Source organism: Bos indicus x Bos taurus, chromosome 22 (genome assembly GCF_003369695.1).
Source record: "Bos indicus x Bos taurus breed Angus x Brahman F1 hybrid chromosome 22, Bos_hybrid_MaternalHap_v2.0, whole genome shotgun sequence".
Lineage (NCBI taxonomy): Eukaryota > Metazoa > Chordata > Mammalia > Artiodactyla > Bovidae > Bos > Bos indicus x Bos taurus.
The window spans coordinates 12,240,479-12,255,465 of record NC_040097.1 but is presented as its reverse complement, the minus strand read 5'-3'; the positions used below and the strand labels follow the sequence as shown (position 1 = coordinate 12,255,465).

Sequence of the window (14,987 nt, the reverse complement as noted above, 5' to 3'; positions counted from 1 at the left end):
TAAGTAAGTAAACATTTCTCTACTGGGGAACTCAGTGACTGACTGAGAGAGTGAGAGATGGAGGTCACCAGAAGACACACCAGCCAGAGGTGCTGGGACATCCCCCAGCAACCAGGGGAGCAACCCCTACCCCTGGCATCCAGGACCTGCCAGAGCTGGGCACCCTGCCCCTGGCGGCCCCAGTGTCCCCAACCCTGCACCGCCCTAGCCACCGGCGCCTGAGAAAGAACAGTGCTGGTGTCGACAGGTGGCTCCGCCCGGCCGAGCCCTACCTGTAGGGGCTGTTGATTAAGTCTTCGCCCCAGACCATGTCGTCGGCGCAGCCGAGCACGCTGCAGCAGGCGTCGCTGATGAACTGCGAGAAGCTGGCGAGGGAGTCCTGCACCAGGAAGCGCAGCGTGTCCTGCAGCATGTACTTGAGCAGCTCCATCAGCTTGCGCAGCTTCGACATGAGGTACACCTCCCAGTTGGTCTCGTAGAGGTTGTACCAGCCTTTGCTCATGTCGCGGAGGCTGCTGCGCATGGCCACCTTAAGCGTGCTGATCCAGCTGTCCTTTAGGAACATCTGCACCTGCGGGCCACGGCTGGCATCACCAGGCCGCCTGATGGAGGGGCCCGCCGCCCGCAGCCGCCACGATGGGGGGGCCCTCCAGACTCAGATGACCGGCACCCCCCACCCCAGCCTACTGCCAAGCCCTGCCAACCAACACCCCCTGCCCGCCTCCCCACCGGGGACCAGGGCTTGTGGGAGAGGGGAGAGGGGAAGGAGGGAGGGGCAGCAGAAGCTGGGCTTTCCCAGCAGTCAAAGGAGAGATGGAGAGACACGGAGAATGAGGCAGAGACAACAAGGCACAGAGTGGAGCAGAGAAGAAGACGCTTTCCTCCTAGTCCGGCTCGTGCCTGTCTCCCTTGATGCTGTACACCCCTTGCCCCTCATGCTCTCATGCTCAGGTAGATATAGGGGTGTATGGTCCTGCTCCCCTTTCCAAGGCCAGGAGTCTGCTTCAGATGCCTCCAGTGTTGGACAGAGCACGACTAGAAAAGGTGCCCAGCCTGCTTGTCCTTTTCTGAGATGAACCACCCCCTTGGTGGCCGCCCCAGTTTCCTGCAAGGTCTAGGAAGAGGCAAGACCTGGTCTCAAGGAAAGCAGGAGCTCTCAGCTGATGGACTCCCAGGCTTCTCAGGGCCCCTGTCTGTGTCCAACAGCTCCGAGGCCCTGGCCCGCTGCCGCCCTCCGTCCCCTGGATGCCCACGCACCTGGGAGAAGGTCTGCGACTGGATCTGCTCAAACTCCTCCAGGCGGCTGTACTTGGAGAGGCTCGAGTGGAAGAGGGACATGGTGGTCACCTTGTTGCACTCAGCCCGCACCTTGCTGAGGGCCGTGATGACCTCCGACCGCGTAAGCAGGGACACAAAGGTGAAGTCCGCCTTCTGTTCCAGGAAGGGGTACCTGGGTACACTCACCAGTCCTACCGGGGTCGGGGGGCAAGGGCCAGTGGCAGACCAGCCTTGGATGGGCCAGGGATCAGGGCCAATCTCCCAGGTAATGATGGGGAGACAATTCCTGCCTCCTCTCTGGAAGAGACACCCATGTCCCTGGAAAATCTTCTTTCCCATCATCTACCTGGGTGACCCAAAGGCCCCACAGTGAAGTGCCCATTCTGGGATGGGTAAACCAATTCCCTCCAGGTGACTCTGGGTCACAGGCCCCTTCAAGGTGGGTAAGAACCGTGGGCTCCTCCCACCCGCTCTAGCTCACCCTGCACACAGCCCCTGGGCCCATCCATGTACCCAGTCACTTCTGCACCAGACTTTTCAGAAGCACTTTCTTCCACCACCACCTGCTCCCTGACCCTAAACCCCAGCTCTCCAAGCAGGAGGGAGAAGAAGGGGATGAGTTCTGGGGACAGGGAGGTCCCAGAGGGAGGGGCTGGAGGCCTCTGGCCAGGGGTGGCCATGGGACCACCTTTGCCCAACCACCCTCACCTTGCTTGGGCACCTTCTCCTCCTCCTTCTTAGGCAGAGTCACGTAGGAGAACGTCTCTGGCTTGGAGGAGACAATTTTGTCAAAGTTGATCTTGTTCATGCTGCGCTCGTAGTCCAGGTTTACTTCCCTAGAGAGGTTGCTGAGGTGCTCCAGAACCCTGCCCACAGGGAGCGGAGAGGGCAGAGTCAGCGAGCTCCACACACCCTGCCACCCGCGTACTGCAGGCCGGCTGGGCTCACGGCTCTGCCCTGCCACGGACCTGGGGATATGAGTTTAGGGTGTCCCCTCTGCATTCTCGCGTGCACCTTTGTAATTTACAGCCAAAGATATTCTAAATGATACAAAACTTAAGAAATGGAATTGTGGACAACCAAGGTAATGATGGTGACATCAATTCAACTCTCCCCAGATACATTTTTTTTTTAAAAAGAAAAGGAAAACCACAGCAAGAAGAACAAATAATATTTACCAAAACCTACACGTTTAGCATAACTAGAATAAAGACAGCATCCAAACTCACATTATCTTCAAGCAGAAAAATAAACATCAACTCTCGGTGCACTCTGGCTCACACTGCAGCTGCAAGCCTTCATGGAGAACAAGGGAAGTCCGAAAAAAACTACTGTGGGGAGGGAAGTGTGGTAGCCCCAAGATGGCTCTAAAATCCCTCCAGAAAGAGAAAATGTTTCCTAACTGCAAAAATACCAAACAAGGTACATCAGGGCGCTTACTAAAAGGGACTTAGCAGTGCTCGTTCAAGGTAGGAGTCTCCGAAAGGCATGACTTATAAAGGGGGAAGGTTAACAGGAAAGGGGTCTTTTGGAGATTGGGAGTGTGAGGCAGCTAGAAAAACAAGTGAAAATTAAGAATCCTGCAAGAGAGAACAAAATCCTGGAGGACACATGACTCTCCCCGCCTCCCTACCCGCAACACACACACACACACACACACCATGGCCCTGTATTTTTTAAAAAATTAATGGGCCAGTTTGCTATACTAACACAAGAGGGCGCACTGGAACTAAAAATCTTATGCATCTTTCCAAATCCATGAAATGAGTGGGTGAAAGACTGACTATATGTATATAAGGCAGCTGTAAGAAAAAGAAAACACCTTACTTGATGAAAATTCTCACATACCTTTCAACAAAGATAAAGCAGAGTAAAACTAATACAACACTTCAAACTAAAGTGTATCTTTTCAAACACGCATCTGGACACATAATAGGAAGAAAAGAAATGATATTTAGTTGGACTCAGTGAAAAATAGAACTAAATTATCTAACGAAGGACAGCTAAATAATTATAAGGTGTCCAAGGAAGAATACAGTCAAATTTAAAAGGTAATAAAAAATATATGAAAATTAGGAATATAGCCAAGAGAATAAAAATGAGAAGAAGAAAGGACAGAAAAGGATCAGAAAGTTGCTGAATTAAAAACAGGCAGAGTGCCCCTGACCCTGCAGCAGGCCATCGCTGACCCATGTCTCCGCTGGAGACTCCTGGACACTCACAGCACACTCTAAGTCTTATGACCAAAATCAATTGAAGCCTGGCAGGAAAGACAAAGGTGGCATTTAGGAGGTCTCTATCACAGTCCAAGAGAGGATGATAGTTAAGTCTGGACTATGGAGAAAGTAAGAGAGATGAAAGAAGCCTGGAACTGACGAGGAAACTGAAGGTCAGAGAAGCGGAACAATTTGCCTGCACCCATGGAACTAATCAGGGGCTACCCCAGCCTTTAAACTGTCATCACACTTGGAAACCACAGTGTTACATACATGGTCATATTCAATTCTGTGTCAATAAGACCCTGATAAAAACTCTGGACCCCGGGGATAAGAGATAGAGCCCTGAGCCTTTGGAGTGGGAGCACTGACTCCAAGACCCTAGACTACCAGAGAACTAACCCTAGGGAGTATCAAATAGTGAGAACTCACACAAAGGAAACCACTCGAATACAAGACCCGGCATCACCAACCATCAGTAGCACCCTGTGCAGGACACCTCACCTAAACAACAAACAAAACAAAAATATAAACCCAGTCATCAGCAGACAGGATCACCACCTCACTCAGCCCTGCCCATCAGAGGAAGAACAAACAGACAAAAACTCAGCACAAACCTCACCCTGTATGAAGCTTACACAAACCACGGGACCAAACGTAGGAGGGAAAAACAAAAACAAAGAAAGAATTCAACCCTGAAGGAGATCTCAAACACAATAAGGTTTTTAAAAAAAATGAAATGGCAGAGAAATACTACACAAATTAAGGAACAAACTAGAAACACAGAAGTCCAATTAAATGAAGAAGAAATAGGCAAACTACCTAAAAAAGAATTCAGAATGATAATAGTAAAGACGATCAAAAACCTTGAAAACAAAATGGAGAAAATGCAAGAATCGATGAACAAAGACCTAGAAGAATTAAAGAATAAACATACAGAGACAAACAACATAATTACTGAAATTAAAAATACTCTAGAAGGAATCAATAGTAGAATATCTGAAGCAGAAGAACGAATCAGTGAGCTAGAAAATAAAATGGTGGAAATAACTTCTGAAGAGCATAGTAAAGTAAAAAGAATGAAAAGAACTAAGGATAGTCTCAGAGACCTCTGGGACCATATCAAAAGCACAAACATTCGAATTATAGGGGTCCCAGAAGAAGAAGAGAAAAAGAAAGGGTATGAGAAAATTTTTGAAGAGATTATAGTTGAAAATTTCCCCAACATGGAAAAGGAAATAGTTAATCAAGTCCAAGAGGCACAAAGAGTCCTATACAGGGTAAACCCAAGGAGACACATGCCAAGACACATACTAATCAAACTAACAAAGACTAAACACAAAGAAAGAATATTAAAAGCAGCAAGGGAGAAGCAACAAGTAACATACCAGGGAAACCCCATATGCTTAACCGCTGATCTTTCAGCAGAAACTCTGCAGGCCAGAAGGGAACGGCAGGATATATTAAAAGTACCGAAAGGGAAAAATCTACAACTAACATTACTGTAACCGGCAAGGACCTCATTCAAAATTGATGGAGAAATAAAAAGCTTTTCAGACAAGCAAAGTTAAGAGAATTCAGTACCGCCAAACCAGCCTTACAACAAATATTAAAGGGACTTATATAGTCAAGAAATACAAGAGAAGAAAAAAGATCTACAAAATCAACCCCAAACAAGAAGATGGCAATAGGAACATATATGTCAATAATTACTTTAAATAGAAATGGATTAAATGCTCCAACCAAAAGACACAGACTGGCTGAATGGATATAAAAACAAGACCCATATATATGCTGTCTGCAAGAAACCCATTTCAGACCTAACGACACATATAGACTGAAAGTGAGAGGATGGAAAAATATATTCCATGCAAATGGGAAGCAAAAGAAAGCTGGAGTAGCAATCCTCATATCAGACAAAATAGACCTTAAAATAAAGAATATTAGATAGGGAAGGACATCACATAATGATCAAGGGATCAATCCAAGAGGAAGATATAACAATTGTAAATATCTATGCACCCAAATATAGGAGCACCTCAATATATAAGACAAACATTAACAGACATAAAAGGAGAGATTGACAGTAACACAATAATAGTAGGAGACTTTAACACCCCACTCACACCAGAGGACAGATCATTAAAACAGAAAATTAATAAGGAAACACAAGTCTTAAATGATATACTAGATGAGATGGATCATATTTATTTCAGGACATTCCATCCAAATGCAGAAGAATACACCTTCTTCTCAAGTGCATGTGGAACATTCTCCAGGATATACATCTTGGGTCACAAATCCAATCTCAGTAAACTTAAGAAAACTGAAATCGTATCAAGCATCTTCTCCAACCACAATGCTATGAGACTAGATATCAATTATGAGAAAAAAAAGAAAGAAACACAAACACATGGAGATTAAACAACACGTTTCTAAATAACCAACAGGTTACTGAAGAAATCAAAAGGGAAATTAAAATTTTCTAGAAACAAATGACAATGAAAACATGACAACTCAAAACCTATGGGATGCACCAAAAGCAGTTCTAAGAGGGAAATTTATAGCAATACAACCATACCTCAAGAAACAAGAAAAACATCGAATAGACAACCTAACTTTACACCTAAAGCAACTGGAAAAAGAACAACAAAAAACCTCCAAAATTAGTAGAAGGAAAGAAATCATAAAGATCTGAGCAGAAATAAATGGAAGAAACAATAGAAAAGATTAATAAAACTAAAAGCTGGTTCTTTGAGAAGATAAACAAAATTGACAAACCTTTAGCTAGGCTCATCAAGAAAAAAAGGGAGAAGAATCAAATCAACAAAATTAGAAATGAAAAAGGAGAGGTTACAACAGACAGTGCAGAAATACAAAGGATTATACGAGACTATTATGAACAACTATATGGCAATAAAATGGATAGCCTGGAAAAAATGGACAGATTCTTATAAAAGTTCAATCTTGTAAGACTGAACCAGGAAAAACAGAAGTTATGAACAACCCAACTACAAGCACTGAAATTGAAGCTGTGATCAAAAATCTCCCAAAAAACAACAACCCAGGACCAGATGGCTTCACAGGCGAATCCCATCAAACACTTAGAGAAGAGCTAATGCCTATCCTTCTAAAACCCTTTCAAAAAATTGCAGAGGAAGGAACACCTCCAAGCTCATTCTATGAGGCCACCATCACCCTGATACCAAAACCAGACAAAGATAACACAAAAAAAGAAAACTACAGGCCAATATCACTGATGAACATAGATGCAAAAATCCTCAACAAAATTTTAGCAAACAGTTCAGCAACACATCAAAAAGCTCATACACCATGATCAAGTTAGGTTCATTCCAGGTATGCAAGGATTTTTCAATATATGCAAGTCAACCAATGTGATACACCATATTCACAAATTGAAAGATAAAAATCATATGATAATCTCAATAGATGCAGAAAAAGCCTTTGACAAAATTCCGCATCCATTTATGATTAAAACTCTTCAAAAAATGGGCATACAAAGAACCTACCTCAACATAGTAAAGGCCATACAGGATAAGCCTACAGCAAACATCATTCTCCATGGTGAAAAACTGAAAGCATTCCCCCTAAGATCAGGAACAAGACAAGGGTGTCCACTTTCACCACTATTATTCAACATAGTTCTGGAAGTCCAAGCTACAGCAATCAGAGAAGAAAAAGAAATACAAGGAATCCAGATCGGAAAAGAAGTAAAGCTCTCACTGTTTGCAGATGACATGATACTGTACATAGAAAAGCCTAAAAATAGTATCAGAAAATTACTAGAGCTAATCAGTGAACTTAGCAAAGCTACAGGATATAAAATCAATACACAGAAATCCCTTGCATTTCTATATACTAAGATTGCTTTGGCAATGAAAAACCAGAAAGAGAAATTAAGGAATCAATTCCATGCACCATTGCAACAAAAAGAAATAAATATCTAGGAGTAAATTTAACCAAGGATACAAAAGAACTGTACACAGAAGATTATAAGACACTGATGAAAGAAATCAAAGACAACATAAACAGATGGAGAGATAGTCCATGTTCCTGGGCAGGAAGAATCAATATTGGAAAATGACTATACTACCAAATGCAATCTACAGATTCAATGTAATCCCTATCAAATTATCAATGGCATTTTTCACAGAACTAAAACAAAATATTTCACAATTCATATAGAAACACAAAAGACATCGAACAGCCAAAGCAATCTTGAGAAAGAAGAATGGAGCTGGAGGAATCAACCTTCCCAACTTCAGATTATGCTACAAAACTACAGTCATCAAGACAGGATGGTGCTGGCACAAAAACAGAAATATAGACCAATGGAACAAGATAGAAAGCCCAGAAATAAACCCATGCACCTACGGGTACCTTAATTTTGACAAAGGAGGCAAGAATATACAATGTGGCAAAGACAGCATCTTCAATAAATGATGCTGGGAAAACTGGACAGCTATGTGTAAAAGAATGAAATTAGAACACTTCCTAACACCATACACAAAGATAAACTCAAAATGGATTAAAGACCTACATGTAAGACCAGAAACTATAAAACTATTAGAGAAAAACATAGGTGGAACACTTGATGACATAAATCAAAGCATGACCCACCTCCTAGAGTAATGGAAATAAAAACAAAAGTAAAAAAGTGAGACCTGATTAAACTTAACAGCTTTTGCATGGCAAAGGAAACTATAAGCCAGATGAAAAGACAACCCTCAGAATAGGAGAAAATAAAAGCAAATGAAACAATAAGCAGCTCATACAACTCACTGCCAGAAAAACAAACAACCCAATCAAAAAGTGGGAAAAAGACCTAAACAGATATTTATCCAAAGAAGACACACAGATGGCTAACAAACACATGAAAAAATGCTCAACATTGCTCATTATTAGAGAAATGCAAATCAAAACCACAATGAGCTATCACCTCACACCAGTCAGAATGGCCATCATCAAAAAGTCTACAAACAGTAAATGCTGGAGAGGGTGTGGAGAAAAGGGAACGCTCTCGCACTGTTGGTGGGAATGTAAATTGATACAGCCACTGTGGAAGATGGTATGGAGATTCCTTAAAAATCTATGAATAAAACTACCATATGACCCAGCAATCCCATTCCTAGGCATATACCCTGGAAACCAAAATTGAAAGAGACACATGTATCGCATTGTTCATTGCAGCACTATTTACAATAGCTAGAACATGGAAGCAACCTAGATGTCCATTGACAGATGAATGGATAAAGAAGTTGTGGTACATATACACAATGGAATATTACTCAACCATAAAAAAGGAATGCATTTGAGTCAGTTCTGATGAGGTGGATGAACCTAGAACCTATTATACAGAGTGAAGTGAGTCATTAAAAGAAAGATAAATATCATATTCTAACGCACATATACAGAATCTGGAAAAATGGTACTGAAGAATTTATTTACAGGGCAGCAATGGAGAAACAAACATCGAGAACCGACTTATAGACACGGGGAGAAGGGAGGAGAGGGTGAGATGTATGGAGAGAGTAACATGGAAACTTACTTTACCATGTGTAAAAGAGATAGCCAATGGGAATTTGCTGTATGGCTCAGGAAACTCAAACAGGGACTCTGTATCAACCTAGAGGGGTGGGATGGGGAGGCAGATGGGAGGGAGGTTCAAAAGGGAGGGGATATATGTATACCTATGGCTGATTCATGCTGAGGTTTGACAGAAAACAACAAAATTCTGTAAAACAATTATCCTTCAATAAAAAAATAAATTGAAAAGAAAGTTTTTTTTAAAAACAGGTTAATAAGAAGCAACATGATAGAGAGGAAGATAGGATGGAGTCTCTGATGAAAAGAAAACAATGGAACAGAACTAATATTTAAAACAACAATTCAAGAAAATTTTCCAGAAATAAAAGAATATCTGAATTTAAACATTTAAAAGGCCAATTGTGTACCTGGGAAAAAATATCCAGAATGATCAACTCTAAGATGTACCCTAGTAAAATGACTAAAGATGAAAAAAGTCTCCAAGGCCTCCAAGGAAAAAAAAAATCAAACAACTTACAAGTGAAGGGGATTTTGACATCAGATGTCTCAAAAAGAACATACAAAGCAAGACAAGAGAATAGCATTTTTAAAAGCAAGGAACAAAAGTATATGAACCAAGAATTTTATATCCAGTCAAGCTGTCATTCAAGTTTTAAATATGCAAGAACTCTAACACGATACCTTTGAGCCCTTTATAAGGAATCTTCCAGGAGCTTCAACCAGTCAAGAGACTGATGGGGTTCAGGACACACCACCCAAAAACATGGTACCTTGGCACAGAATGTTCTAAGCTGAAGGATCACAAAAACAGAAGGTGCAGGAAGGATTCTCTGACCTTCCCCTGAAGCAGGTCATAAGACCCTCAAGTGAGAGATAGCACCCCTTACCTGGAAGAAGGAGACATCCTTAGCTCCAGGATGGAGGAGGCCAAGAGCAACGGGAATGTACAGACCTTGTTAAGCTCCCCCGGGCGACTCAGTTCATATCCGTTTGTCCTATCACACTTCCTGAAACCTTCCATTCTTCATCAAACCCAGTATAAAAGCACTCAGGTTTAACCTCTTCGTCCTTATTTCCATATGAATGCTCCCATGTCACATAAAACTCAAACAAGCTTCCCTCTTGTTAATCTGTTTTCTGTCACTGACACCCAGCCAAGAACCTAGAAGGGTATAGGAAGGGAGAGGGTATCGCCTTTCCTGCAAGATGACAGGGGAAACTTCAGGAAAAGGGTTCATATACTTAATATAGTAGATTGAAGATGAACACAGAGAGATGAAAGTGGAAGAATATTATCTTAGAATACTAATTAGAAAAAGGCAACTTAAAATGGGAGGGAAAAGGGATGAGATAAGTAAAATAAGATCAAGTACTGTTGCATAGGAAATAGAAGGTTAGCAGACACATCAAAAACCAACAGACTGGAGAGGAGAAGGTTAAATAAGGAAGCAGGAAATTATGAGCACTGTAAAAGGATAAGCACAAAAGAAACCAGTAAAATAAAGGTACAAACTGTCCTAAATACCACAAGAAAAATTTTAAGTAAAAGAACAAAGAAAACGCATTATGAGGAGAAAGAAACAGTATCGTATTATAACATGCATAATAATTTTCATGTGAAACAACATGACAGAGATGAGATCAAACCTATCAGCCGTATCCATAGAAGTGAATGGGCTTAACTCACTTTTCACAAGGAAAAAGATTCTTAGTTTGACTCACAAAGTAAAACTCAACTATATGGTGAAAACAAGAGACCTACCTGCAACAAACTAATTCAGAAGGATTGAAAATAGAGGGAGGGGCAAAGATTATATCTATATACATATATTTAATGGAAACAACAGCAAAAAAAAACCCCAGCAAGTTACAATTGTGATATCAAGCAAAGTAAAATTCAGGTCAAAAAGCATTAGACCTGATCAAGGATACTTTTAAATGCTAAAAATATCAATTTATAGTGATAATATAACACACTTCTCTCACTGCACAAGAGTAAGTGAAGATGCAGAAGATGTAAATAGTATAACCAATAAGGTAGATTTTTATGGAGTAGACGCATATATAAAACTTTTGTACCTTTATCATAGGAATACACCTCTTCTCAAGTGCAAGTGGAACATTCACAAACACTGATCACATACTGTCATACAGAAAATACCAGCAAGTTCTATATAGTAGAAATATTAAAAATAACACTCTCTGATCTCAATACAACAAAACTAGAAATTACTAACATTGTAGCAAGTAGTTTCCATATGGAAAAAAGTTAAAACCTTATATTAAACTCTATGATGAAATAGAAAACAAAAATCAAATTTTTGTAATTAAAAAAAAAGAACTACTACATATCAGAATCAGCAGACTACTGCATTTTTAAAGTTATCAGAAGAAAATTCATAGTCTTAAGCCCATTTATCAACAAGAATATAAATAAGTGAATTAAACACCCAGCACAAATACACACGTGCACACAGACTATGAATATAGCAAAACATAAGCCAAAAGGAAGGAAATAATAAAAACAAAAGTAGAATGATAAAGATGTAATAAAGTCAATCAAATTAATAATCCTAAATCCTATGTTTTTAAATTAACAATCCAAACAAATCACAAGTAACTTAATAAAGTAAAAAAGAGAACATAATTCTACAAAATAAGAGGTGACTAAGGAAGGCAATGTTAAAATGAAAAAGATTTTAAATCATATTGCATATTTCTATGCAAATATATATTAAAATCTAGACAATATGATAATTTTCTAGAGAAATAAAATATAACAAAATTGACTCCATTGGAAAAAGAAAGCTTAAATAGACCAATTTCTGTAGAAAAATTAAGTTACAGAAAAACTAAAAAAACACCACGTCCAAATGGTTTATGAAAGGATGACCACATAGCCCCAATGCAATATAAATTGTTCCAGAGTACTGAAGGAAAATGTCAAAATTCTTTATATGAAGTAAGTATAACTTTGCTTCAAACCTGTTAAAGACAGTACAAAAAAAAATTACAGACCAACATCACATATCAATGATAAACTTCTAAATAGCTTATTAACCAACAAAACCTAATACTACATTAAGAAATGATACACCATGGCTAAGTGAGATTTATTAAAGGATTGCAAGTTTGTTTCAATATTCAGTTTAGTTCAGTTGCTCAGTTGTGTCCAACTCAATACTAGGAAATCAATTAATATAATTCACCATAGGAATAGATCTAAGGAGACAAACATGATTATCTCCATTGGTATTTTTAAATGTATGACATTTTTAATACATTTAAATGTATTTAGAAATATATGACAAAAATTTAAGAAAATAGAAATCAACAGGTACATTATTAAGTAAACAAAACCCAAAAGCTAGCATTTTTCTTAATGGAGAAACACTAGAGGTATTTCCACTAATATTAGGAATAAGGTAATGATGCCTACTGTCTCCACTACTATCCAGTATTGTTACTGGAGGAATTAGAGACTGCAATTAGACAAGAGAAAGTAATTAGAAGACTGCATGCATGCTAAGTCGCTTCAGTTGTGTCCAACTCTTTGCGACCCTATGGACTGTAACGCTCCAGGCTCCTTTGTCCATGGGATTTTCCAGGCAAGAATACTGGAGTGGGTTGCCATGCCCTCCTCCAGGATATCTGCCCAACACAGGGATCAAACCTGCATCTCCTGAGGCTCCTGCATTGTAGGCGGATTCTTTACCACTGAGCCACTGGGGAAGCCCAATCAGAAGAAGAATAGGAATATAATAAGTAAAACTATCTCTATTTCTAGATAGTGTGCACTTAGAAAGCCCTAGAGAATCAATGATAAACTCAAACAGTAAATGATTTCAGGAAGGTAACAGAATGTAAATTAGTACAAAGAAATCAATCAGTAGACATAATAGTAGAGAAAGCCTATTCATAACAACAAAGAAGATAAAATATTGTATTAACCAAAAAATTTATTTGGATTTTTCCATAACACTGTATGGAAAAATGCAAACCAAATTTTTTGGTCAATCCAATACTTAATGAGCAATATGCAAAACCTACATGAATAAAACTTCAAAGCACTCCTGAAAGACACAAAGGTGGACTTGAGTAAATGGACAAACATGCCTTGTTCTTGGATAGGTCAATTTAAGATCCCAAAGACATCAGCTATACCTAAAGTAATTGAAAAATATAATGCAATCCCAATAAAAATACGAAACATTTCCAAAACAGACCTAGAAAAGTTGATACTAAAGTTCACATGGAGAAATAAGCATAGCAATTCCCTATCAAAAACTCAACAACTGTTTTTTGCAAAAACACAAAAATTCATCCTAAATTTCATGTGGAATCTCAAGGAACCTCCAAATAACCAAAACAAACTTGAAAAAGAAGAACAAAGTGGGAAGACACATTTTTCAATTTCGGAAATAATTACAAACCTACAGTAATCAAAATATGTGGTACTGGCATAAAGACAGACTGATAGACCAGTGGAATAGAAAAGAGAGTCCGGAAATAAACCCTCACATAAATAACCAAATGATTTTCAACAACGGTGCCAACATCATTCAATGGGGAAGACAGCCTTTTTAATACATTGTGCTGGGAAAACTGGATATTCACATGCAAAAGAATGAAGCTGGACCCTTACCTAAGACCATATACAAAATTTAACTCAAAATGGATCACAAATCTGAACATAAGAGCTAACACTGTAAGATTCTTAAAAGGACACATGGGAGAAAGGTTCATGACATTGGATTTGGTGATGATTTTCTTATACATGGTGCCAAAAGCATAACAATAAGGAAAAATTGACAAATTGGGCTTCACCAAAATGAAAACCTCTGTGTCCTAGTTACACAAAAGACACTATCAACAGAATAAAAAGGCAACCCATGGAATGGGAGAGAATATCTTCAAATCACATATCTGATAAGGGATTAATATCCAGAGTACATAAAGAACCAAAAGTACAAGCAACGAATTTGAATACACATTTCTCCAAATAAGAATACACAAAACAGCCAATAGGCACATGAAAAGATGTTCAACATCACTAAGCATTGCTGCTGCTGCTGCTGCTAAGTCACTCCAGTCGTGTCTGACTCTGTGCGACCCCATAGACAGCAGCCCACCAGGCTCCCCCATCCCTGGGATTCTCCAGGCAAGAACACTGGAGTGGGTTGCCGTTTCCTTCTCCAATGCATGAAAGTGAAAAGTGAAAGTCAAGTCCCTCAGTCCTGTTGACTCTTCGCGACCCCATGGACTGCAGCCCACCAGGCTCCTCCATCCATGGGATTTTCCAGGCAAAAGTACTGGAGTGGGGTGCCACTGCCTTCTCTGACCTAAATGCCTATGTATTAGCAAATGGTTGAATAAACCATGATACATGGTACATCCACACAACAGATGACCATGCAGCTGTAAAAAGAGAACGAACTGAAAAGGACTGATTCCCAGGATGCATCATACGTGAAAAAGGCAAGATAAAAATGAGTATCTATGGTGTGCTACTCATCATGTAACAGAGGGGATAAGAACATGGGAAATAGATGGGGAAACAGTGGAAACAGTGTCAGACTTTATTTTTCTGAGCTCCAAAATCACTGCAGATGGTGACTGCAGCCATGAAATTAAAAGACGCTTACTCCTTGGAAGGAAAGTTATGACCAACCTAGATAGCATATTCAAAAGCAGAGACATTACCTTACCAACAAAGGTTCGTCTAGTCAAGGCTATGGTTTTTCTTGTGGTCATGTATGGATGTGAGAGTTGGACTGTGAAGAAGGCTGAGCGCCGAAGAACTGATGCTTTTGAACTGTGGTGTTGGAGAAGACTCTTGAGAGTCCCTTGGACTGCAAGGAGATCCAACCAGTCCATTCTGAAGGAGATCAGCCCTGGGATTTCTTTGGAAGGAATGATGCTAAA

General features: G+C 40.1%; 1 protein-coding gene across 1 annotated transcript in view; it reads right to left on the bottom strand.

The window, feature by feature from the left end:
• The window catches only part of DNAH1 (dynein axonemal heavy chain 1), a 77,096-nt gene that overhangs the window by 48,341 nt on the left and 13,768 nt on the right, over positions 1-14,987 (bottom strand). Inside the window, exons 9-11 of the mRNA XM_027522338.1 lie at positions 1,987-2,144; positions 1,258-1,469; positions 273-571 (exon numbers count right to left, since the gene is read on the bottom strand). Coding sequence (XP_027378139.1) covers positions 273-571; positions 1,258-1,469; positions 1,987-2,144 — 669 coding nt within the window. The remainder of the gene's footprint in view (positions 1-272; positions 572-1,257; positions 1,470-1,986; positions 2,145-14,987) is intronic.